The 22504-nt window shown below is 42.2% G+C and overlaps 1 protein-coding gene across 1 annotated transcript in view; it reads right to left on the bottom strand.

Annotated features, from left to right (window-relative positions):
- Nucleotides 1-6619: 6619 nt before the first annotated feature.
- Nucleotides 6620-22504, bottom strand: part of EDNRB (endothelin receptor type B) — a 26192-nt gene continuing 10307 nt past the window's right edge. Inside the window, exons 2-7 of the mRNA XM_032800098.2 lie at nucleotides 15315-15427; nucleotides 14919-15123; nucleotides 14402-14551; nucleotides 12460-12593; nucleotides 10852-10960; nucleotides 6620-9205 (exon numbers count right to left, since the gene is read on the bottom strand). Coding sequence (XP_032655989.1) covers nucleotides 9074-9205; nucleotides 10852-10960; nucleotides 12460-12593; nucleotides 14402-14551; nucleotides 14919-15123; nucleotides 15315-15427 — 843 coding nt within the window. The 3' untranslated portion in view covers nucleotides 6620-9073. The remainder of the gene's footprint in view (nucleotides 9206-10851; nucleotides 10961-12459; nucleotides 12594-14401; nucleotides 14552-14918; nucleotides 15124-15314; nucleotides 15428-22504) is intronic.

The raw sequence follows: 22504 nt of genomic DNA, 5'->3' as shown, positions 1-22504 counted from the left end.
CCATGCTGCAGAGGAAGGTGAAAAACCTCCAGGACCTCTGCCAATCTGCCCTGGAGGAAAATTCCTTCCTGACCCCAAATATGGCGATCAGTTAAACCCTGAGCACGTTGGCAAGACTCACCAGCCAGCACCCAAGAAAGAATTCTCTGTAGTAACTCAGATCCCAATCCATCTAACATCCCACCACAGACCACTGGGCATACTTACCTGCTGATAATCAAGCTGTATCTTCTGGATGCGCTACCTTGGTGTTTGCTGGCACCATTAGCAGGGGATCAGCGTCATGCACCATGCAGCCTCCTGGGAGCTCCAGGTAGTGCATCTGCAGACTCATGAGGCCAAGGTGCGTGCTCAGCGAGGGAGGAACCTTCAACTCTGCATGCAGCTGATGAATTCCTGACTCACTTTCCAGGGGGCAGAGGAGCTTTGGAGTTGGGCTTCTGGCTTCAGAGCCCTTTCCTCCCTAATTTCAGCCCCGAGGCTCTTGGCTTCAGCTTCCTCCCACCTTGGCTACAGCTATAGGGTTCCATGCGTTAGCCCAGGGCGGCGGGGCTCCAGCTTGGAAAAACTGTTAGATTGTGAAAGTAGAATGAATTATATTGTGAAAATAGAAAGGATTAAAGAAATGCTGTCTGTACCTTTAAGCAAAATTGTTGGAATGCTGCAATCCAGGTGTCAGGAATACAGACATTAACATAGAACAATTGCACCGTTTAAGGGCAACTGGTGAAGTATTACCCTTAGATCGATAAGAGTTAGTAAGGAAGTAGAATATGCATGCTGTGCCCCAGGTGAATTTTACTGTTTTGCTTTCTTTGTTTAATTCCCGCTCTTTTATCTCTATAAATAAGATAGTTTGTGTCTTGCATGGTGCTTACATTATCTGGATGTTATTAGCAGAGCGCTGTGCTAATAAAACAGAGTGGTCTGACAAACTGTGAGTCCTGAGTCTAACTTTGACAAGCGGCCAGCAGCAAGAATTGGAGGCCGCCTTCTGAGGCCACCAAAAAATGTATTATGAGAACCCCTGGTTTAGAGCATATGAAATATGTTGCTTAGTGACAATGACGTTTCTTTTCATTGCAGAGTAACAGTGGAAGGCATATTTTCAGTTTCTCAGCCCCCATTGGGCTGAGCAAGAGCACATTCATCTTCAGAATCATGAAAGTGGCAGAATGACTGATGCATCTGGGAGTCATGACCCTTGAAATGTAGGATGGCTTTCTCTGTTTTATTTGGGTGCAAATACTGCAGTTTATCACTGTTTGTCAAATGTACAATTCACTGTCGATCATGTGCAGGTGCCTTTTGCTTGTTCTAAAATAAATTGGACACTCCACAAAGTGCTTGATTCTTCTAAGGAAAGGAGAATCTCATCCTTGCTGAGATGCTGTATTTTCCTTGTGGTATTTTGCCTTTTAGTATTTTGAAGTGATTTATGTATCTGATGCTTTGTGAAGGCTGAAACAGTAGAGTATATATTGTTCCCTTTGTATATCAGCTACATTTTCATATATTATCTCCAGTTTTCTTAGCTGAATATTGCACTTGGACTCTGATAGATGTAATATTCTTGCTTCCAGGATGTATTAGTTTAGGAGAAATACTTGGAGAGACTGCAGCTGATGGGGCCACATCACTTGTACTGTAGAGGAAATAACTGTCGTGTAAGCAGCCCACTCTTTTGTGAGTAACAGTTTAAAAAAACAAAATCCTATGCACATTGCTTGTCTGCAGCAAACATCTGTAGGTAAGAGAGTGCACCAGGATATTTCTCTCATTCCCTTTCAGCAGCTGATTGCGTCCACTTCACACTTGGATAACATAAAAGGAATTGTTTACAGGATGGGGGTCTTATCCTGGTAAGTATCTTTGGTTTCCTGGGAATCTTCCAGCTCTAATGCTCTGGTTTCATATTACTTTATTCTGCCTGCCTCAACCAGGGTTTCCAGATGTCATAGTCATGTGGACCACACAAAAAGTCAATATATAAAAATAAAATGAAAACTTCTAATTAAAATTACAGATAATCATTGCCTGGGTATTACAGAACTCAGCTTTGAGAATTCCTGGGTTACACTGTGTTCAAATAATATAGTAACTGCTTGTCATCTGTCTGTCTATACAGAGTGTCTATCACCACAGAATAATTCTTTTATTCTTTTAAAGGATCTTGAACTGCCATTGGAACTGCCAATCTACAGTCCCATATCACACAGAGTTCTGGTATTGTTTCCTATGTGGCTTATGTGTAGGGACAGGGTTAAAAAATTCTGCTACACTGAAGGGGAAGGAATTGATATCACTTGTCAGGTTCAGGTGGAAGTCCTTAATTAAAATGGACAACTTTTTCCCTCCACCTGTATAATTGACGGTAAAGAATGTGTTTCCTTATCTCTATTAATTGTATTTGACATCTGCAGGTAAAACCATGTGTCTCAGAGCTGCCTTCCTGCTTTTCATGAAGTACTGTAAAATCAAAGGATTATAAACACTAGAATTACTATTTGAAAGTCCCTGTAAATGCATGCATCTCTTACATTGCTTCCAAATGTATTATTTTGCTAGTTTTCCCTGCTATTAGTATATATCTTCTCTGTTCATCTTATTTAAGTGAAATTACAGAAAAAATCCTTTGATAAATGAAATCTTATTAAATTATCTTTCTATACTTATCTGTGTACTATCATTATCAGTGGGTAATAAGCATAAATCCAGTGGGATTTTCTGACTGGTGGTAGGATACATCAGAAGCAACAGAAAAAGCTCCCAGGAACAGAAGATGATGGCTTTGTCTATTTATTTATTTTAAACATTTTAAAAAGTCTACTCCAGCTTTTGAGATATCATTAAAAGCAGTATCTGTAGCAAAAACCATTAGCAGCACAATATCCAACAGGCATACAAGACAGTCAGCAAAAATATAACTAAAATTCCTCAGTTCCACCTCAACTCTCACAAATCCTCAAGGCCCCTGCAGCTCAACTTCCCTAGTGACCTGCCCAACAGTACAAATGTGAAGGATCATTACAGAAAAAAAACTTTGTCAATGACTCCGTCTCCTGCACACCAAGGCTCTTCAAGCCCCTCCACTGATTCCAGCTGTGCTAGTGTCACACAGTAGCAAGTTAGTCTTGAAAGATCCTAAGTGACATGAAGCCAAATTTTCCAACATGGGCACTGATTTTGGTTGTCTCAATTTTGGGGTACCAACTTCATACACTTTAGCTCTAATTTTCATTTCCCACTGACTTCTGTTGGGAGTTGTAGAAGATCAGGATTTAGGGCTTTCAAAGTGTCTAACCCACCACCACAAACTCCACCTGGAAACAACATGCAGCCAATGCAGATATCAAGATGCAGGCATCATATGCTCACACTGATATAGACAGTTAAGAAAGTTAAAAATAGTTTAAATATAGATAAAATAATTGAGTATCTTAAAATCATGTTACACATACTTACCCTTCCAGACTCTGTCAAGCAACCAAAGCTGATATACAAGCTCATCTCATCGGAGTCCTTAACTCCATACTCATATTGTTTGGAAACCAGAATTTCTTTCGATAGGAAATTCCAATATTTTGAAAAAAAAAATTGTTCTGAATTGGAGCAAATAAACCAAAATTCTCCACAAATTCTGGACATTTTTTGATTCAGTACCATTGAAATTTTGTTTTGATAATTTCAATTAATTTTGTTTTGACTTTTACATTAAAATATTAAATATTATATTTACCCTTAAATATGAAATAAAGCTAAAATATTTTAAAATACTATCCGTTAAAACAAAATCAATGATAAAGTCAGAATGACAGCTTCAGTGTTATCAAAACAAAACATTTCAACATGAATGAAATTAAACAAGAAAGTAAAAAAAGAATCCTTTAAACTTTTCCCATCTAAAATTTTGTCAAAATTGACACTTTCCCAGGAAACATTTAGACTTTGACAAAATTGCATTTTCTGACAGAAAACTACGCGGCCAATTATTTTTTTTTGGACCAGTTCTACCAATTACAGGACATTACCAGGTCAGAGGAGTGATCCTGCAAAATGCTGAGCATTTCCTATGCAGTGATAAACAGAATCAGTATTTCTGATGTCAGTAAGAGTTGAGAGTGTTGAGCATCTCAGCACTATTTTAGGATTGCCAGTGTACAGCTCTCTTGAAGTCAGTCATCAACAAAAAATGAGATTGAAGCTTTACATCCTCCAGTTAATGCCTGACCAAATTCTCAGTTTGTGAAGATCATTAATGGCAGCAGTGCTTCATTGATTTACAACACTTGACACCCCTGCCTCCATGTCTTCACGTGACAGCTCCTATTGAGAGAAAATGTTGGGGCAACGGCCTGCAATGGGCTACAAATCCACCGAGCACATACTGAAGAGAAGAAAATAAAGAAACTATCAGGGGCAGTGTTGAAAATGGCTGAGCAAATGGAACCCAGGCCTGCTTGGTGTGGCTGTCCCCCTCTACTGGCACCTAGACCAGCTAGAGAGTGATGAGTCTGATACCACCTGGGCTAAGTCACGTGTGTCTTTTAGCTCCCATGCATTAAACTCCAGAAGTCCCAGGCTTGATCCTGGCCCACTGTTGGCATTACACAAATGCTGCTGAAAAGGCTCTGAATAAAGATGAGATTCTGCGCTGTGACCCTAAGAGGTGCAGCACAGAACCCACAGGCTGAGTAGTCTATGATAGCTTTAACCCAGCCTTGCAGCGACCAGCTCCTGCACTACTCTGAGTGTTAGCTAGGCCCCTGACATAACTTAGGCAGCCCTGGGGGCTTAAGCGACAGCAGACACCTGCTGCTGGGGATGGCCCAGGGCCAGTGGCACCGGCTGAAGGGGGCTGCTGAGCAGTGGCTGCTCTGGCTGCCTCCAGGGACCACTGCCCGGGCCATCCCTAGGGTCCCCAGCCCGGGGCAGCCCCTGCAGTGGCTGATGCGGCTTGCTCTGCGGCTGCCCCAGCAGTGGCCGGTGTGGCTGGCTGCAGGGCTGCCCGAGTGCCTGGCTGCAAAGCTGCTCCAGCAAAGACAGGCATGATTGATTTTCAGACAAACAGTAAAAAACTTTGCAAAACATACTGAAGCCTGAACCATTTCCATCTTTCATTTAGTGGAATAACCTAACCCCCTCCTTATAAATCACTGATTTATAACTCTGAAATGCTTGATTCTTTTGACATCAATTTCATTGTAAAACAGCTTGATAAATGAGTGTTTGTAGAGAAAGAAAGATCAAAGAACATCAATGAAGCAACTAAAATATTTTTATTGGTAATTCAGTTTGTTTACACTGCAGCAACCACAAAAGTTGCTATTTTAGTGACCATAAAAAGCAAAATATATAATTATTTTACATGGTTATACACAACAATAAAGAAAAAAATGATTTTACATTTTCATGTAGGTACATACAACATTCCACTGCTAACCATCTGTGTCTTGGTATAGCCAGTACATGTCTATGAAAAGCTGTTTGGGATAGTTAAATACCAACAACATACAATGGACACTATGTACTAACACTGTATTTGCATTTGATTTTTTCTAAATGCAGTACCAGTGTATCAGTGCAATTCACCCAGCATGAAACCTATTTCACTCACATAAGGCACTATGTGGGTGGAGTGCAGAGATGATGAGGAGGTGAAAGCCAACCTCTAACTCACGGCCAAAGCACAAAGTTCCAGCGTAGCCCCCATGGATGGTTGACATCAAAGGCCAGGGCTTCCCCTACCCCACGGCATGGCCCTATCCATGTTCCGCCCTGAGGCCCCCACTCTCTCCCCTGAAGTCGGTGGCAGCTCAGCTCTAGCTGGTGGCCTGGAGCTTGGGCTTGCCAGCGGCTGGTGCTCAGGCCAATGGCTCGGCCCAGAGCTGGGGCTGGCTAGTGGCCTACGGCTTGGCCTGGTCACCGGCTTGCAGTGGCTGGGCTAGGGCTCCTCCAGCCACTGAGGGTGAGAGGACTTTGGGGCTCTAGCTGTGGGGAGGGGGTGCTGTGGGCAGAAGGGGCAGGGCTGGTGGGTTAGCATCCCCGAATGGGGGTTCACCCACTGCCCAGGGTAGGCCCCTCTGAGGTTGTTAATCTAGCTTGGGGATCAAAATAGAGTTCTAAGTTGCTCTGTGGCCATTGCACAGAGTACCAGGGCTGAGGAATGTAGGATCCTTTCTCTGGCTTCCTGTCATGTTAGCCTGCTATGCCAGGCTCTTCTGGGATAGTGCACAAACCTTTTTCATGGTACCTAATGGTGTACAGTGCCTCATATGGCTGATAGAGGATACACGAGATGTCTGCCAGCCTAGATCTTTACTCCAGAGTTAATTTCACTTCCTTTCACCTCATCGCTAATCTAGATAACTCCTCATCCTCGAAAACACATTTTTCATTTACTATTTATTCAAGGATGATCAGACAGGTAGCAAATTTCAGATAGGTATTTTAAAAGCTCCAAATGGCGGCCTAACTGCTCTTACGGAAGCCAATAGTTAAATTTCCATTGACCTGCCAACACTGAGCACTGTTGAAAATCCCATCCTTCATATCTTGGTTTCTAGCCAGAACACAGATTCTCTTGTGTTTTCCCTTGTATTTTTTTTTTTAACCCATGTAAATAGCAAGTTTTGTTATTACAGGAAAAATATAGTTGCTGGGAAAATAATGCTTTGTAAATACTGGAAATTAAAAAAAAAGTTTTCCATTAAGTATATATTATGTTTTTGAAAATTAGGCAGTGCACATTCCCTTTGTCTGCAATACCTAAATGTCTAGGCCTACAAGGGTTCAACTTAACAAGGAACTAGTCCAGGAAAAACAAAAATCATGTTACACAGTTGTAGAATACAGCAGCTACATTTCAACAGAAATAAAAATAATATACATGTACAATATTGTAATGATACAACTTTATGAAAATAACACTGACCAGTATCAAATTTCGGATTTAGTTGGTTACCCATTTTTAATATATGAAATGCGTTTCACAGGAATAATTGTTTTTTATTTGTATTAATTCATGTCTCGATGTGAAAATTGATAAAATAAAGAGTGTGTTGAACATTCATAATATTTACATGGTATACTAGCCAAATTATTGACTTCTCGTGCACAAGAAAAGGAATTATTTTTACTTTAAAAAAATATTTTTCTACTTTAGGAATTGGCAGAACACATCTTGAATGACTTCTTACTTTGTGTTTCTGATTAAAGAAACAACTCCCCATGTATTTAATTCTATTACGTGTATTGTAGTTGGGTTTATGGGCAAAGGGTGATGAAAACAGCAAACTAACAATGGAAAACTCACCCACGCACCCACCCCCACGATCCTCAGCTGGTGTAAACAGGCATAACTCCAGTAGTTTCCAATGGAGCAACACCCATTTACACAAGTTGAAGATCTAATTCAAACTGTTTTAATTCTGAGAATATCTAAGGCACTTTGTGGACAAGGTGTACGAGGGATGCTTACACTTGACATTTGGAAGGTAGGAAAATTCCTGAGTTTGACAAATACTGTATTATAATAAAGTATGGTATGTGCTGAAAACATTTCTCACTTTCAAAATGTTTTCTGTTGATATTTGTAGGAAAAGCTCATGATTTACTGCTTGAAAGGTGTTAATTTTTTTGGAGAATCTGCAACAAATCAATTGGAGATGCAAAGCCAAAGAGTCGTGCTTTTACTAACCCTAGTATTGGTAACTAGTACTAGCAAAAGACTTAAGGCCTGAGTTGCTTGGATTAAGCTATTTAAAAAAAGACAAGCATTAGTCTGCCATGCATACACAAAATGTGAACTGCTCCGGGCAATACACATCAAGTTTACTGCAGGCATCTTCATCTCTCTATATTCTTATAGGGTCCTGCCCATATTTTAATATTTTACAGTTAATTATACTTCACTAAAATATTTACAGAAGTAGAAACTAATCACAAATGCTATTACCACACAGAAAGAAAAAACATTTCATAACAATGTCAAGAATTACATGACATAGTACTAGCCTTTTAAGTACAGTTTGTGAATATTTTCTTAAAAACCTAGCAGAACTAAAAACAATTAGAACCCAAAAAGCTCTGTCTACCACTTTGTACTATCTGCTATATTAAGGGTTCTTTTCCCCAACCATCATTTAGATTGCTTCTGATTTTTCCCATGAGAAATCAATTTCATTTGTAATCTCTAGAAAAATAAAGTTGGCTAAACTACAGTCAATTACTTGAAGGCCCATTGTTTAATAGGGATGCTGTAAACTTGAGATCTAATCAATTTAAAAAATCATTCATTTCAGCGACTGTGCAGAATTGTTGTGGTTCTGCAATCATATTTTCCTCCATTTAAAAATGTTTTTCTCCTCTATCATGTGAAACACTATGTCAAATAACTGGAGAAACAGTGAAATGGACTATTAAAAGTGCTGCCACAAATGCATGAAATAAACAAACTGATTAGGGAGAACAATATTTGTAGTGACCTTAAATGTTACTTGTAATAGTAGCAGGTAAAAATATTTAGACAGAAGTGTGATTTTTAACTTGACTGTATCCTGTTAGTATTGTTCTCACCTAGTAGTGTAACATTCCTGATAAAAGTACTTTTTTTGTGTGTTTGTTTAAACTGTGCTATGAAGTATTTGGATTTGATTTTTTAAAAACAATTTAGACACTCAACCTGCTTAACAAATATAATACATTGAGTTATATACAATATTGGCTTCAATCCAACAAAAGATATGGTTTCCTATTTGGTAAAAATTGTGACTCTAGTTCCTAAGACGCTTATAATGAATACAAATGACTGATATATCGGAAGTGAGGATGGTCTGGAATTGCTGATCCAAAGAATTTAAGTGCTTTAACAATTAGTTGTTTCTGCTGTTGTTCTTCATGATACCATGCATAATTATGAATGTTATGTAACTAGGGGCAATCAATTTTTTATTTACTTTTTGTGCAAACAGAAAACTAGATTTTTCAAAAGTTCTACTATCTTAATTTATAACAGCAATTGTCAGTCAGACTCAAATAAAGGCACTGAAATTAATTTCAGAGGATACTTTTTTTATGATGAACTGTACTTATTACTGGAGCGGAAATTATCATATCCATGATCCTCAGCTTTGAACTTTAAGCAGGACTGTTTTTCCTCCAGGGACAGCATGTCTTTGGATTGGCAACAGCAACACAAACATGACTGTTTTAAATAAAAAGAATGATCATTTTACATCTTTCTATTATGCACATTTTTGCACAATGCATTGAAATATTGCTATTACCCATGCTTGACTGAGAATTTAGGGGCCATTATAACTCTGTTGTACAATAGGAAGAACAATCTGTAGGCCCCTATAAGCCTGGATTGAATGTAGCCTGCGATTTTTAATGTATCTGGAAATGGAATGAAAGATTTTGTATTTTCATTCTTCCTGTAATCCTTCTTTTAGTTTTATACCTACGGGTGTTATAAGACCTGAGTGCACCTCTCACACTTCATTGTGATTTTTACAAAAAATTGTGTGATTTCCCCCTTTCTATTTCAATCTAAAGGTAGGAAAGTGAAATTATTCCATTCAAGCCCTCTCCCAATGCAGGATTGGTCTGTGGGAGTTGGGGACAACTTGTAAACTGTGAAGAGTTCCCTGCCTCATGGAATTTTTCTCTCCCACTGCCCAGCAGTTTCCAAACTTAGGGCCTGATCCTACAAGTCTGTTCTGTTGCTGCACGCTCTTAATTTCAATGGGTGGTCCATTAGTGGCGAAAGCTTTCAGAATTGGGCCATCATTATAGACAGGACCACAAGAAAAGTTGGAGTCTGACACTAAAATCTCATTAAGAAGTAAAGACAGTCAATATTTGACATTATAGTCTCTAGAATCAGAGGAGGGAAATGAGACAAAAGTGGGCTGTAATTTGTTTGACCAAATGAAATTTCATCAAACCAAGATGTTATGAACAAGGTTTTTTGGTCTGAAAGGGGCAAGGGGAAGAAAGTGGTTTGAGCATTGGCCTGCTAAACCCAGGGTTGTAAGTTCAATCCTTGAGAGGGCTATTTAGCGATCTGGGGCAAAAAAAAAAAAAAAGTTGGGGAGGGGTCCTGCTTTGAGCAGGGGGTTGGACTAGCTGACCTCCTGAGGTCCCTTCCAACCCTGATATTCTATGAAAAGAAGGAAAGAACTAGAGACCCATGTAAGAATAGCCAAGTGAGGAAGGCACTCATGTGGGAAACCCAGTAGCTTGGTAATTAGGGAACTCACTTGCAGAGCAGGGATTGAACCTAGGTCATCCACATTGCAGGTGAGATGTCCTAACCACATGGCTATTCTGAGGTGGTTTGCTCTCTTTCACACAAAGTTTTTGAAGGTCTCTGTTTTGTTCCACAGATGACTAAAAATCTTGACACTGAAACCTTGAAACTTTTCATGAAGCAGAATTGTTTTCTGGCCAGCCCTAATAATTTGTCTTTGGACTCATGAAGTTTTAAGGCTCTGTATGAGAGGAACAAAGACCAAAAAGTACACTCCAGAACTGCCCTAAGAAAATGATTTATCAACCCACGTCGAACTATTGAGTGAGTTCTTGATTCAGCTCAAAAAAGGCAAATAGACAATAATTTAAAGAGCGCAAAGGGTGAAATGCACCATATGAACACGGTGCATCTTGCAGGATCACGCGCTGTGCAGAACGCCTGTACTAGGCCTATGCATTTTTTATAGTTCCATTTGAATCTGAAGGGGTAAGTCCTTTCTTAAGTGGCACATGTCCCTCTGCCTGGAATGAATTTCACCCAGAGAGAACATGTTTTTCTAACGTGGTGAAAAGCAGCCTTAGATTGCCTCTTACCTTAAAGCAGTTCTTGAATCTTTTGCTCACCAAATACAGGGCTATTGGGTTAATGCAGGAATTCAGCGAAGCCATGTTAATACCAATGTAGTCCAATACAAGAAAAAAGCTGTGTGAAAATTAAAATAAATGTGATTCACAAACTACTTACTGATAATGCTTATCGAAGAGTCACAGTTGTAAACGTCAGACTCAACCCTGGCATGATTTACTACCAAGTATGGTAAGAGTAATGCTGGCAAACCATGTGCATGAGTTATTCAGAGGAAAACATTGTGCCTTATAGCACATTTTTGGATAGTAGGACTCATTCTTTGTTATGGTGATTACAAAGGACCTGATCACCGGTACCACTCGGAGGGAGATGTAGAGGAGAATATCTTCATGAGGTTTTCTTCATGGAGATTTATTCCCAATTGTTCTAATGGGAAGAGAAGAGGGTTTTCTCCTTGCAGAATCAGTAATAAGGCCCATAAAGCCTATAGCAGGGGTTGGCAACCTTTGGCACATAGCTAGGCCGTTTTGTTTACCTGCTGCGTTTGCAGGTTCAGCTGATCACGGCTCCCACTGGCCATGGTTCGTCATCTCAGGCCAATGGGGGCTGTGGGAAGCGGTGTGGGCCGAGACACGTGCTGGTCACTGCTTCCCACTGCCCCCATTGGCCTGGAGTGGCAAATTGCAGCCAGTGGGAGCCGCGCTCTACTGAACCTGTGGATGCGGCAGCTAAACAAACTGGCCTGGCCTGCCAGGATGCTTACTTTGGTGAGCTGCGTGCCAGAGGTTGCCGACCCCTGTCCTACAGTATAAATTCTACAGGTTAGGACCATCCGTGTAGAGGACCTGTGTCCTTGGCATACCTCACCACGACCTTAATACGCAACTGCAATGAAGCTGTCCTGTGAGAACTTCAGCAAAAAGTTGACTCCTCTTTGAGGACTCCCCCTGAAGGGGGAAATTGCACTGCTTTCTGCCTTGGACTGCACTAGTTCACCCTTCAGTAGCTCAGGGCAGCAATGAGGGGATGATATGCATCTCCCTGACCCCAAACCCAGCCTACCCTGTCTCTCTGCATGGATCTCTAGACTGGTAGAATGCCCTTTTCAGGTTCCTGGGGAAGTAGGTGGGGGAATGCTGCCACTGAGGCAGACAGACCCCTTCATGTATAGATCCTGAGAATGACAGGGTCAATCTTGAACTTTGAGTTAAGTAAAGGGTTGTATTTATCATCAGATCACTGGAGCATTTCTTCTCCTTCCTCCCCCAGAGCCTGCCCATCTAATGGTGCTGGCCTGGCTAATTAGTAACAGTGCACTGCATAGTCATGGACAGTGTCCCGTCTAATTTTTCCCACTCCTGTGCAGAATGAATTTTGTCATGTGCACCAATATGGTTATATGTTATATACACCAATATGTTACACATCACCTCCATACTGGTGCACATTAACAAAATTCATGGGGCAGGCGTGGGGCCGATGGGTTTGGAGTGTGGGAGGGTGAGGTCTCCAGCTGGTGGTGCGGACTCTGCGGTGGGGCCCGGGTTGAGGGGCTCAGGGCTGGGTCAGAGGGTTGGGGGTATTTTCCTCTTATTCAGCCATAACAGTCTTACCTCAAAAGTTCACATCTATTGGGGTCTCTTTGATCATATACAGTGAGCTTCAAAATCCTACTTAGGTGAAGGGGGAGCCAACACAAGGCAAAGACAAGCACCAGACAGAACACAGTTTTGGCCACCTCACGTCTCTGGAAACAAAATTGAAAGGAACTGGGTTAAAGTTTCTCTCTTGACCTTTTATTATTCGCTTCTGAAACCAAAACATATGATACTGTAGAAGTGAAAAAATAAATATTAATGTGGTACATAGGTGAAGTTCAGTGTTCCCTCTAATGTTTTACATTGCTGTGCGGAATGAATTTTGTTATGTGCACCAATATGGAGGTGATGTGTGACACATCACCTCCATATTGGTGCACATAACAAAATTCATGTGGTGGAGGTGGCGCCAAGGAGTTCAGAATGTGGGAGGCAGCTCAGAGCTGGGGCAGAGGGTTAGAGTGAGGGCTCTGGCTGGGGGTGCAGGCTCTGGGGTAGGGCTAGGGAAGAGAAGTTCAGGGTTCAGGAGGGGGCTAAGGGCTAGGGCAGAGGGTTAGAGTGCAGGGGGGGTGCGGGCTCTGGGATGGGGCCAGGGATGAGGGGTTTGGGGTGGAGGTTGCCCTGGGGCTGTGGTGGGAAGAGAAGACTCTCCCCAGCCCTCTTTCGCTGCAGCAGTTCGGGGCTGGGGGAGAGGCACCTCTCCTGGACCGCAGAAGCTCCAGTGGGGCTGGGCTGGGCCGAGGGAGGGGCTCCTCTCCCTGACAGCTCCAGTGGGCCTGGAGAGGGGCTCTTCTCCCTGGTAGCTCTGGCATGCCTGGGCCAGGCGAGAGACTCCTCTCCCCTGGCAAGTCTGTGGCAGGTCCATGCTGGAGCCAGTGGGGTGTGGCATCTCTCCCCGCTGCCTCAGGTCTGCACTGGGGAAGACACCCCTCCCAATCGCGGGAGGTCCATACTGGGGGACAGACACCCCTCCCCACTGTGGCCCTGAGCCCCTGCGTGGAGTTTAATAAGCAGCTGCATGGCCATGCAGCTTAGAGGGAACTTAGGTGAAGTTTAGAACATCTTATTTTTTTAATATTTTTTAACTGATTTTGAGATCTTTAACTATTGTAGCTACTATTCACAAATTTTAATCATACCTATAACCTATCTGATTATGGATCAACTGTGCAAATTCAAGGGGTCAATACATACAATCACTTAAGTTACAGGTGGAAAAGAGATTAGTTATCCAGTCCATCCTCCTTCCAAGTACAGATTGTTTTCACTTGTATATTATCTAGTGCTTTTTTCTCTAGTCTGGTTTTAAAGAGCTCAAGAGACATAAATTACAAATATATTAATATAGGTGAACATTTCTTACTTACACTAATGACACTGCAAATTAGTGAACAAGCTAATGAACAAGAAAGCAAGGATTCCAAATATATTTTATTTTAAAAGTGTAGTTTAGGTTTAGTTACTTATGATAATTCTTCATGGTATGCTAGTAAATATTCTGTAATGTGTTTTGCAATGAAGTTTTTTGATAATATGATACCTGACTACAGCACTGCAACGTTGCAAACTGTCAGTTTTATCATGAGTCTCAGAATACTTGGTGTCTTTCTTAAATCCCAATTTCTGGAGTCATGTGAATGCATTGCAATCTCAGCTTTCATATAAAAACGTTTCTAGACCTTACAGTGGCAGGAAAAAAAGCTTAAAAATTTGAACTCTAACTGCAGAAAACGAAAACAACTCATAATTGAGTAAAGTCTCAGGATTTTTAAGACAATCTTTTTGGGGCCTTATGATTTTTGAACAGTTGGGGTTGGCAATACTATTCATAAACATCTAAGAAGCAAAATGGAGACTGCACTTTCAGTGTGCATTAATTATGTGGTGCTTGGATTAATGTAGGTTCTACTGTAATCTCATATAAAACTCAGCAGTGTTTTCACGTGCATATTTTTACCTGTTTTAAGTGGTCATTTAAAGCAATCTGCATTCCACTTTTCTTTCTTAACATCTCGCAGGTCATCAGAGTATAAAAAAGTGCTGTGATGGCCAACGGCAAACAGAAATAAAAGCTAAACAGCCACCAATCTTTAGCTGTCTTGTAAAACTAGGGGGAAACAATCAGACAAGTTAGGAGTTCAGTTTGGGGTGTAGTAAAGAGAACATTTATACATGAACAATGTGCAGCATTTTGCAAGCCTGAATTAACTATCTGTCAATTCTTCTACCAGCACTAATGAGATATAAGTATTATTGTCCCTTTTTACAGATGAGGAAACAAAGAGATTAAGGAATTTGCCCAAAGCCACACAGTAAGTCAGTGACAGAGTTTGTGTACACCCTTCTGCTAAAGAATGAATTTAATAGCTAATGGAAGTAAAACTTGCTAAGTTTTGTCCTTTTAGACTGTTGAGCAAACTAGATACAGGTATTGTTTAAGAGAAAGGACTTGTTTAAAAGAGAAAATATCTTACCTGCATAAAGGATGTTTTTTGCGTGGGATGAAGCATACAGATTCTAAGATGCTTTCCTTTATATTCCATAACAATCATATCAAAACCTATAGCTTCAGGAACAGCTAAGACTACTGACATAACCCAGATCAATACAATTTCAATGGCAGTCCACTTTGGTACTCCAATTCCTTTGATTCGGCTCCAGGAAGCAACTGCTCGATACCTAAATATCAATAGTGGACACTTATTAGATTAAGGGCTAAATTTTGCCCCCTGTTAAACTGATATAAACACATATCAATGTTGTCATATCAGTTGAATGAAGAGCAAAAGTTGGCTTATGGGTGCATTTTATATAATCAAAATGACTTGAAAAAAAATATAGAGTTTGGTAACAATGAAAACAGGTCTCACCTATCAATACTGAGGGCACACAAACTTAACACAGTGATCCCCACGGATGCCTTTTGAATGAAGGGTACCAGTTTACACATTTCAACTCCAAAGGGCCAGTCTGTTACAAGGAGCTGTGAAAGGAAAATACCAGGTATGATTAGCAATTTCAATTTTTATAATTACATTCATGTAACATGAACATTTCTCTTAGAGGATTTAAGGTTCAACGAGTCCCTCCAGGAAAGGGAACTTATATATTTGGTGTCAAGTATCAGAGGGGTAGCCGTGTTAGTCTGGATCTGTAAAAGCAGCAAAGAGTCCTGTGGCACCTTATGGACTATGCACTGACGAAGTGGGTATTCACCCATGAAAGCTCATGCTCTAAAACGTCTGTTAGTCTATAAGGTTCCACAGGACTCTTTGCTGCTTTTATATATTTGGGAATCACTGCCTTAGAATATATCAACAAGATTTGTATGATCATTATGCAACAGTTCTACCAGGCAATCCAAAGGGTACATCCCCTTGGCAGTCTTGATAGGAGCTGTGCTTAGCTGGTCTCAACTGAGCATCTCCTTCTTCTGTATGAATTAGCATGAACCATCATTGGAGAACTGGGATTATAGGTGCCGACTCCGTGGGTGCTCCCACGGGAAAAAACTGGTAGGTGCTGACCACCCACTGGCAGCCAGCTCCCCCCTGGCACCCTTACCCCCAGCTTCTTCAGTCCACCAGTGGCCCCGCCGATTAGCACCTCACCTGCCCTCCCAGCACCTCCCACCCGCCATGGAACAGCTGTTCCATGGCATCCAGGAGATGCTGGGGGGGGTGGACGGGGAGGAATGAAGGGTGGGATGCACTCATGGGAGGGCTCCTTCCTTCCCCAGCAAATTAGAATGTTGGCACTGCTGACTGGGATGTGCATTGAGGGCTCAGCCCTCACTTACTGGAGCATTAAGGATCCAACTAATTATCCTTCTGTTTTAATGTCTCCACTTTTATTTTTAATAGTAATCATCCTGCTGGTGGAGAAGGACCTTGGGATCCCATCTACCACACCCAGGAGGAAACGTAGGGTTGTGGTGATTGGAGACTCGATGCTGAGGGGGACGGAAGCACCCATCTGTTGCCCTGACAGGGCCTCTCGGGAGGTATGCTGCCTGCCGGGGGCCCGTATCCGAGACGTTACGGAGGGATTGTCGAGAATGTCGCCCACTGACTACTACCCCGTGCTATCATCCACATGTGAACCAATGATACTGCGAGAGGTGATGCCTCAGCAGATCAAGGTGACTACAGGGCTCTGGAAGCACGGGTGAGGAGTTCAGTGCTCAGTGTGTTCTCACTCGATTTTCCGGTCAAAGGGTAGGGGCCTAGCAGAGACAGATGCAATCCTAGAGGTGAATGCTCATGGTTGGCGGGATGGTGTCGTCAGGAGGGCTTTGGCTTCCTCGACATGCGACTAACTGTTCCAGAACAGGGGACTGACTAGGCGGAGATGGACTCCACCTGTCAAGGAAGAGAAGAGCATTTTTGGACGCGACTGCTGACCTAGTGAGGAGGCTTTAAACTAGCGTTTCGACGGGGTGAAGGTGACAAAGCCCAAGAGGTAAGTCTTAAAGAGGGAAATCCTGGAGGAAGGAGTGGAACTTGCGAGAATGCGGGGTTTGTAATGGCAGGGAGAAAAGAGAAAGTAATTGGAACTGGGAGGTGGGGATCAATCATTGGCCTTAAGTGTCCTAATGAAGCCCTTATATCTGAGGTTGTGTAGGAAAGAGAACACCAGGAAAACAATTCAAGGAGGAGGATGCAACGGGGAAATTAAGCAGCAGAGAGAAAGTAGGGGCAGTTGACTTGACATTTTAACAGTGCCTGTACACAAATGCGAGGAGCCTGGAAAACAAGAAGGAAGAATTAGTGTATGGCACAGACAGGGAATTAGCGATGTTTATTGGCATAACGAGAAATGGTGGGATAGCTGCATACCTGGAGCACTTGCCATGGATGGATATAAGCTGTTCAGAGAAGGAATAGGCAGGGGCGAAAGAGGGGAGGAGTAGCGGCTGTATGTAAAAGAGCTGTATGAATGTCAGAGCTCCACTAGCGAAACTGGAAATGAGGCCAGTTGAAATGATTTGGGTTAAATTTAGACGGGGAATGGTTCCAAGGGGATGTTATGGTGGGTGGTCTGCTACAGACCACCGAGACAGAAAAGAAGAGGTGGATGAGGCTTTTTCTACAGACAACTAGCATTAAGTCTGTAGATCACAGGTCCTGGTTCTCATGGGAAGATTTCAATTATCCTGATATCTGCTGGGAGAGAAATACAACAGTTGCAGAGGCAATCCAGGAAGTTTTTGGAGATCGCTGAGACAACTCCTGGTACAAATGCTGGAAAGCCGCAACGAGGGGGCTTGCGCCTCTCGACCTCCTGCTCATAAACAGAGAAGAGTTGATTCGGGAGTAAGGGTGAACGGCAACCTGGGCAGCAGTGATCATGACATGGTAGAGTTCAGAATACTGGTCAAAGGAAGGAAGGAGAGAAGCAGAACGCAAACCTGGATTTCAGAAAAGCGATTTCAGCTCCTTAGAGAAATGATGGAGGATGCCCTGGGAAGCTGAACTGAAGGATGGTGTCCAGGACAGCTGGCGTTTTTTAAAGAACGCTGCCTAAGAGCAGCAGGAGAATACCATACCGATGTGCATGAAAGAATAGCAACGTAGAAAATGCCCAGCAATGGCTTAGCAGGGAACTCAGTGGGTGAGCTGAAGCAAAAGAAGGAAGCTTAAAAAAATGGAAGCTTGGACAGATGAACCTGGGGAGGCATATAGAGATTATTGCTCGGGGCTGCAGGGATAAAATCAGAAAGGCCAAAAGGCAATTTGAGTTGAAAACAAGCAAGGGATGTGAAGGGATAATAGGTAGGGGTTTTAACAAGTATGTAAGCAACAAGAAGAGGACTAGGGATGGTGTAAGGTCCTTACTCAATGAGGCAGGTATCCTAGTGGGAAAGATATGGAAAAGGCTTGAAGTACTTTCCTTCTTCACTTCAGTTTTACAGCAGGAATCAACTCCCAGACTACTACACTGGGGAACGCAGAGAGGAGAGGAGGAGAGCAGCGCCACTGTGATAGAGGGTCAGTTAAGGACTACTTAGAGACGTTAGATGTGCACAAGTCTATGGATCGCGGACGACTGCATCCAAGGTGCTGAGGGAGTTAGCTGATGTGAATTGCAGAGCCGTGACGCATTATCTTTTGAAAATTCATGTGAACAGGAGAGGTCTCAGAGGATCTGGAAGAAGCAAATATAGTACCTATATTTAAGAAGGAAAAGGAAGATCCAGGGACTACAGACCAAATCAGTCTCCTCAATCCCTGGAAAAATCATGGAGCAGGAAAGCTGAAGTATTCCATCCTGAAACACTTAGAGGAAAACAAGGGTGATCAGAAAGTAGTCAAAATGGATTCACACCAAGGGTAAAATCATGCCTGACCAACCGATTTTGCTTTTTATGAATTGAGATGACTGACTTGTGGGATTGGGGGCAAAGCTGTTGATGTTGTAATACCTTGACTTTAGTAAAGGCTTTTGACACGGTTTCCCAGCAGCATTCTCATCAGCAAACTAAGGAGTATGGGGTTGGAGGAATGGACTGTGAAAGTGGACTAGAAAACTGGTTGAATCAACGGGCTTCAGTGGGTAGGTATCAATGGCCCACTCTCTGAGTTGGCAAACGCAGTAACAAGTGGTGTGCCCAGGGGTCTGTCTTAGGGCTCCGTTCTTATACAATGTCTTCTTAATGATCTTGATGATGGATAGGCTTGACATTAAGTAAATTTGCAGATGACACCAAGTTGGGGGGAGTGGTTGGACACGCTGGAGGGCAGGGATAGGTTCAGGGAGACTTAGACAAATTGGAGAAGTGGGCCACAAGAACTCAATGAAGTTCACAAGGACAAGTGCAAAGTCCTGACTTCGGACAGAAAACCCCATGCACTGCTACAGTTGGGGGACGTTGGCTAAGTAAGCAGTGCTGAAGAAAAAGGATCTTGGGGTTTACGGTAGATGGAAAGTTTGAAACATGAGCCTACAGTGTGCTCTTGTAGCCAAAAGGCTTAATAGCATAACTGGGCTGTATTAGTAGAGTGTTTGCCAGCAGATCGAGGGATGTGATTATTCCCCTCTATTCGGCACTAGGTGAGGCCGCATTGGAATATTGTGTACAGTTTTGGGCGCAACACTACAAAAAGAGGACGTGGAACAATGGAGAGAGTCCAGCGGAAGGGCAACAAAAATGATTAGAAGGACTGGAGCACATGACTTATGAAGAGAGACTGAAGACTGGCTTATTTAGCCTTGCAGAAGAGAAGACTTAAGGGGGGATTTGATAGCAACCCTTCACTACTTGAAGGGATGCTCCAAGGAGGACGGGAGCTAGGCTGTTTCTCAGTGGTGACGGAGGACAGAACAAGGAGCAATGGTTTGAAGTTGCAGTTGCAGAAGTCGCAGGCTGATATTAGAAAAAACTTTCTGACTAGGAGAGTGGTGAGTATTCGGGAATGGGTTTAACTAGGGAGGTGTAGAATCCTCCATCTTTAGAGCTATTTTAAGTCCAGCTAGACCGCACCCGGCTGGGATTATTTAGGGAAAATGGTCCTTGCTTTAGCAGGGGGGTTGGACTAGATGACCCTCATGAGGTCCCTTTTCAACCTTTTGTTCATGATTCTAGATGATTCTATGATTCTATTGTTGCCGTTATTTGGCTTGAGTGCTCATTGGCTTTCCCCTCTGCAAAATGCTCAGGACCAATCCCGTTTGGCAGAAATGCAGGAAGTAAATCTGACGATAAATCATAACTCAGAAAGTTCTATCACCTCACCAGATACAGGTGGGTCTTTTTTGTTGACATTCTCCATGAGATTGTATATACCACAATCTCACCAGCATCTCCAAAGGTACAGTAACAGTACCCAAGAGTAACAGTAATTTTATGCAGCATGGTTTTCAAAAACTTCAAAAAGCAGAGCTATGTGCAAAAATATGCAATGCACCTCTGTGCTGAATTCGATGAACAAATTGCACATCACAATCCATGTACATACATAATCTGAAAAGGCTAAATATTTTCCATCTGATGTACTTGAATACAAGATAGACAATAGAAGGCAAAGGATTTTCATTCTTTCATAGGACAAAGTGTTCAAAATAGAGATTTTTTGCCATAAACTATCTTAATGGACTGAGATGAATTACACAATAATTTAATTGAAGCACTTGTTAATATTTTAAGGTTATGTAATATTTTTTAGTTGTTGGATTGCCAGGAATTTGCTTTTTAGAAATATATGGGTTTCTTTCCTCTCATAACCAAGATGAGAATGTCTTATTTAAGTCTAGTCTTGATGAGAGATGTAATCTAGTTATGTTCAGCCAAGTTTAATTTAATTTTCACGTTCAGTTTTTAAATTCTTGTTTGTGTTTAAGATTATTACTTCCTAAGGGTATTAATGCAGACACCCTGAAAGGAGAAAAAGAACCCATAAACTCTAATGGAGAGGTGTTTGAATAGGTAAATAGTTTGTGGAACGTTACCCTGCCCTTGCAAGGATTGGACAAAGAAGCATGGACAGATGTGTTAGCTCTCAAGTGAGCTTGTATGGCCATTAGCACAAACATAAGAGGAGAGAAGCAAAAGTAAGCAGGAGTTGAGAATTGGTGGGTGCGTGGTGGGTGGTAGTCACAGGAATATGTAAAATAGTGAATAAGTGTACAGATAAGCCTGACAAAAAACTTTACAACTGAATTTTACAAAAATTTAATGATATTTTTACAATATAGTTGACACAGAATTAAGATCCTTGGAAAATGCATATACACGCATGTAGAAATTTCCATATCTAGTATGGTTAGAGACATAGGACCCCGCAATTTTGCATTCACATTGGGCCTTTGCTACAGGAGAAATTGACCAGAATAATACTGTGAAATAAATTATTTCCTGGAATTAGCTATTCAACGAGCAGCTCCCATGTGATACACTATTCAGAATAAGTCATTCTTATGTAATCGTACACGTACTGCTCTACTCGGTGGCAGCTGCGCTCAGGAGCGGGCGCTAGGGTTTCTGACACCCTGGGCCCCAGGACGCCATTTCGCCCGCCGCCCGCGGGTCTGGTGGACCTACCGCAGTTGTGCCGTTGCGGACGGTCCGCTGCTGGAAAGGCTCTGGTGGAGCTGCGGCATCATTTCCGGTGAGTTGGTCCGCTGGTCTAAAGCTCTGGTGACCTGCCGCAGCATGACTGTGGTAAGATCCTCCGGAGCTATTAGACCAGCGCACCGACAGCCGGCAATGACTTGCAGTAGGTTCCACGGACGCCCTGAGTGCCGCCCCCCCGGGCAAAAGTAGCGCCCCCCTCAAAAATTCTGGCCACCCAAGGGCCATTGCCTAGGTCGCTAAATAGGGTGCCGGCCCTGCTGAGCCTGTGTAGCTGTCAAAAAATAGCTAAGGGTTTAATGTTTCTTTTCCTGTTAAAGGGTTAACAAAAGGGAAACCAAGCACCTGAAAGAGGAACCAATCGGGGAACCGGATTTTTCAAGCTTAAGGGAGGGAATTTTGGGGTGTTTCTTGGTTTGGGTCTTTGCTGTTTTGGCTCTCTCAGCTTTGAGAGGGTCTATTCCAGTCCTTCTTATCTTTCTGTTTTCCAGTTTGTAAGTAAACAAAGTTACATCAAAAGTATAGTTTTTAAAATTGTTTTGCTGTAATTTGCATCTGTGTATCTGGCTGTGGAGTATTTATGTGTATTTTGGCTATAGTATTTAAATTGTATTGTATTTGGGGGTAAGGGCTGTTTATCTCTTTTCTACTGTTTATTCATTTTCTATAAGTTGAAAGCCCTGTAACATACCATCTAAGATTACAGAGAATGTTATTACTATTTCTTTCTTTCTTTTTTTATTAAAAGTTTTGCTTTTAAGAACCTGTTGATTTTTTTTCTAGTTTGGCCACAGGAAATTGGTGGGAGAAAGGAAAAGACAGGGGGAGAGGAAGCTGCTCTCTGTGTTAACTCTCCTAGTGTCCAGGGCGGGAAGAAGCTAAGGGGAAGAGCAGATAGAATCTTTTCTGTTTCCTTGTCTTTGGATTTGTCTCTTTGTGGAAGAGAAGGAGACATGCTTCTTGGGTATGTGATGTAAAGAGATTGCATCT

Source organism: Chelonoidis abingdonii, chromosome 1 (genome assembly GCF_003597395.2).
Source record: "Chelonoidis abingdonii isolate Lonesome George chromosome 1, CheloAbing_2.0, whole genome shotgun sequence".
Taxonomy (NCBI): domain Eukaryota; kingdom Metazoa; phylum Chordata; order Testudines; family Testudinidae; genus Chelonoidis; species Chelonoidis abingdonii.
This window is presented reverse-complemented; position numbering and strand designations above follow the sequence as displayed.